The sequence below is a fragment of the Triticum aestivum genome, chromosome 2D, assembly GCF_018294505.1.
Source record: "Triticum aestivum cultivar Chinese Spring chromosome 2D, IWGSC CS RefSeq v2.1, whole genome shotgun sequence".
NCBI lineage: Eukaryota > Viridiplantae > Streptophyta > Magnoliopsida > Poales > Poaceae > Triticum > Triticum aestivum.
This window is the reverse complement of record NC_057799.1, coordinates 505053282-505056109: the sequence shown is the minus strand read 5'-3', so window position 1 is coordinate 505056109 and position 2828 is coordinate 505053282. Positions and strand designations below refer to the sequence as shown.

At 54.8% G+C, this 2828-nt stretch overlaps 1 protein-coding gene across 1 annotated transcript; it reads right to left on the bottom strand.

The window, feature by feature from the left end:
- Positions 1 to 1346: 1346 nt before the first annotated feature.
- Positions 1347 to 2367, bottom strand: LOC123054102 (brassinosteroid-responsive RING protein 1). The gene has a single exon (XM_044477790.1). The coding sequence runs from the start codon at positions 2218 to 2220 to the stop codon at positions 1606 to 1608; it is 615 nt and encodes a 204-aa protein (XP_044333725.1). The 5' UTR covers positions 2221 to 2367; the 3' UTR covers positions 1347 to 1605.
- Positions 2368 to 2828: the final 461 nt, after the last annotated feature.

Genomic DNA, 2828 nt, shown 5'->3' with positions numbered 1-2828 from the left:
TACGAGCGCTATATTTGATACTTAGTTTTTTTTAGGGTAGGGCGTGCGACCCTACCGCCAAGGGCCTCAGCGGTAGGCAGTTATACCCTACCGCCGTCGACCCCGATGATTGGAAAAGAGTCGGATCTCGAAAAAAAATTGAGCCAGGGTCAGATCTGGCTCAACTTTCACAAAAGGGTCAAAACACTAAATTTCCGTCGACCCCGACGATTGGAAAAGAGTCGGATCTCAAAAAAAATTCGAACCAGGGTCAGATTTGGCTAAACTTTCACAAAAGGGTCAAAACACTAAATTTGTCCGAAATTTTCGCCTCTCGGCCATCTAATTTTTCGAGCAGTCAATCTGTTTACGAGAAATTATACTCACCGTGCTACCAATTAACGTAAAAGTAGACAGATTTAACCCTTTTCAGAAACTTCAGCACAAAATGAATTCAATATTAAAATATTTCACAAAAATCATTTTTCATAGCGTCTGGACCGAGGCGCCGATCTAGATAAAGCACGATGGCCTCGCCCGGGGCGTCATGCTAATCTAGCATGGCGCCCTATTCAGGGCATCGCGCAAAAGGGTACGTATGTGGAAAAAAACTTATCCAAATTACTCCCTTCGTTCCTAAATATAAGTCTTTTTAGTGATTCCAATAAGAAACTACTCCCTCTGTCCCAAAATTCTTGTCTTAAATTTGTCTAAATACGGATGTATCAAGTCACGTTTTAGTATTAGATACATCTGTATCTAGACAAATCTAAGACAAGAATTTTGAAACGGAGGGAGTACATACGGAGCAAAATGAATGAATATATCCTCTAAAGTATGTTTATATACATCCGTATGTAGTTTGTATTGAAATTTCTAAAAATATACTCCCTCTGTCCCATAATGTAAGACGTTTTCTGACACTAGTGTTGTGTCAAAAGACGTCTTACATTATGGGACGGAGGGAGTAAACGGAAGCACTGTAGTATTTTGTATCGTAAGTTTCTAAAAGAAGGTTCAAATCTGTTCATTTTCACCTAATTTACTAGCATTCCAGAACATTCTTCCACTGCCCTACTGCATGGGTTTCAGTGTCAGCAGTTGTAGCAATAACAACGGTACTACACTAGTAGATCCAATCAAGGGAAGGCTGCGGCTGTACTGTCGGAGCCTAAATTTCCTGCCACTTGCCAGGATGCATATGGTTTCAGAAATCCTCGGCCGATGTAAAATCCTTCCTAAATTTGTACGCTCTGCGGGGGAAGTTGATTGAAGCCTTTCTAAATTTGTACTACTAGTATATGTGCCTGAGCAACACGGGGAAAGAGAAGGAGCAAAGGGGACCGAAATTTTGCACCCGGAACGCCTAACTCATCAACAAATTTAATTGGCAGAAGAAAAGATCCACAGCTCCGCAAACTTGGAAGATGGAATCTAGCTATACATAACAAGAATCTAATCTCCTAGCCCTTTTCGGGGCGGTTACTTTACTCATTTCGCCCTATGTACACGGCTGGGGCCAGGCAGCCCGCCGGCGTCCGGACGCGGAGACCAATTCAGTCCTGTAAAATTGCGCATTCTGGACGGCGGCGGACAATTTTGCCTGGACCGAATCGGGGGCTCGGCTCACTGGTAGCCGCCGAGGCCGGTGAGCAGCAGCTCGTGCGGCCGCAGCAGCGTCGGGGTGGCTGGCGCCGAGGCGCCCAGGTAGAAGAAGTCGAAGTCGGAGGCGTCGGGCACGCCGGCGGCGGTGGCCCAGAGAGCGCCGGCCATCTCGTCGGGGATGAGCAGGGCGCGGCAGAGCGGGCAGGTGCGCTGGTCGTGCTCCATCCAGCGGTCCAGGCACCCCCGGTGGAAGGCGTGGCGGCAGTTGCTGAGCCGCCGCACCTCGTCGCCGCCGCCGATGCCGCTGAGGCACACGGCGCAGTCCCCGTCGACGCACGCCGCGGCCTCCAGCTCGTCGAACCGCACCACGGGGAGCACCTCCTCGATGACCATGGCCGTCACGGGCCGGAACTCGGGCCGGCGGTGCTGCAGCAGCAGCGCGTGGTGCGCCGCGGCGGCGTGGTCGGCGCGCGCGTGCTCCTGCGCCAGGTGCTCGTCCCCGAGATCCAGCAGGTCGCCGAGGCCGACGGCGTCGAAGGCCCAGAGGAGGAAGCGGCGGAGGTAGCCGAGCAGGAGGAGGAGGTGGAGCAGCTGCTTGGGGAGCAGCAGCTCGGAGTAGCCGACCGGGAAGCCCATGCCTGTCGCTCGCCTTGCCAAGGAGAAGCGTCCGCGCCGCCTGCTGACCGCTGCGGTCTCGGCACGGCAGGGAGGATGAGAGGCAAGTGTGAGGACGATGGTGCGCTGGTGGTGGTGGTGGTGGCAGGCGTGGGGAGGCCGAGACGAGGCGAGGCCGGCTTATATAAAAGCGAAGGAGCGGCGCGGGGAAGGATCCGGCTGGGTGGGGGTGGCAGCGTCCGGTTGGGGTTGGGGTTGGGTGGCGTGGTGTCACCGGTGTGTCGTGCGCGCGACTCTGACCCGATGACCGACTCCCAATCCCAGCCAGCCCCGCGAGTCGGTGTGACTGACTGGCCCGCCCGCCGCCGGGCCGGGTGTCACCGCGACCCCCCGCGCGCGTGGCCCGTCTGACGTGCGGGTGGTCCGCTCGCCTCCTGATCCCCCAACTGGTGTGCCCTCAACGGTCGGTGCACTGCACGTTGGCAACGGAAACGGGCGCGCGTACGGGTGCGTGCACCGTTCATCCGATTCCCAACCCCGGTGCATGTACCCGTACCGTAGATGCACACGTTGATCCTCAGTGCTATTTCCGACTAGATGCATAGGGTGCATAGTAGAAAACGGATTGT

Bases quoted from the DNA above. Each gene is read 5' to 3' on its own strand.
- LOC123054102 (XM_044477790.1), bottom strand. From the start codon at position 2,220: ATGGGCTTCCCGGTCGGCTACTCCGAGCTGCTGCTCCCCAAGCAGCTG.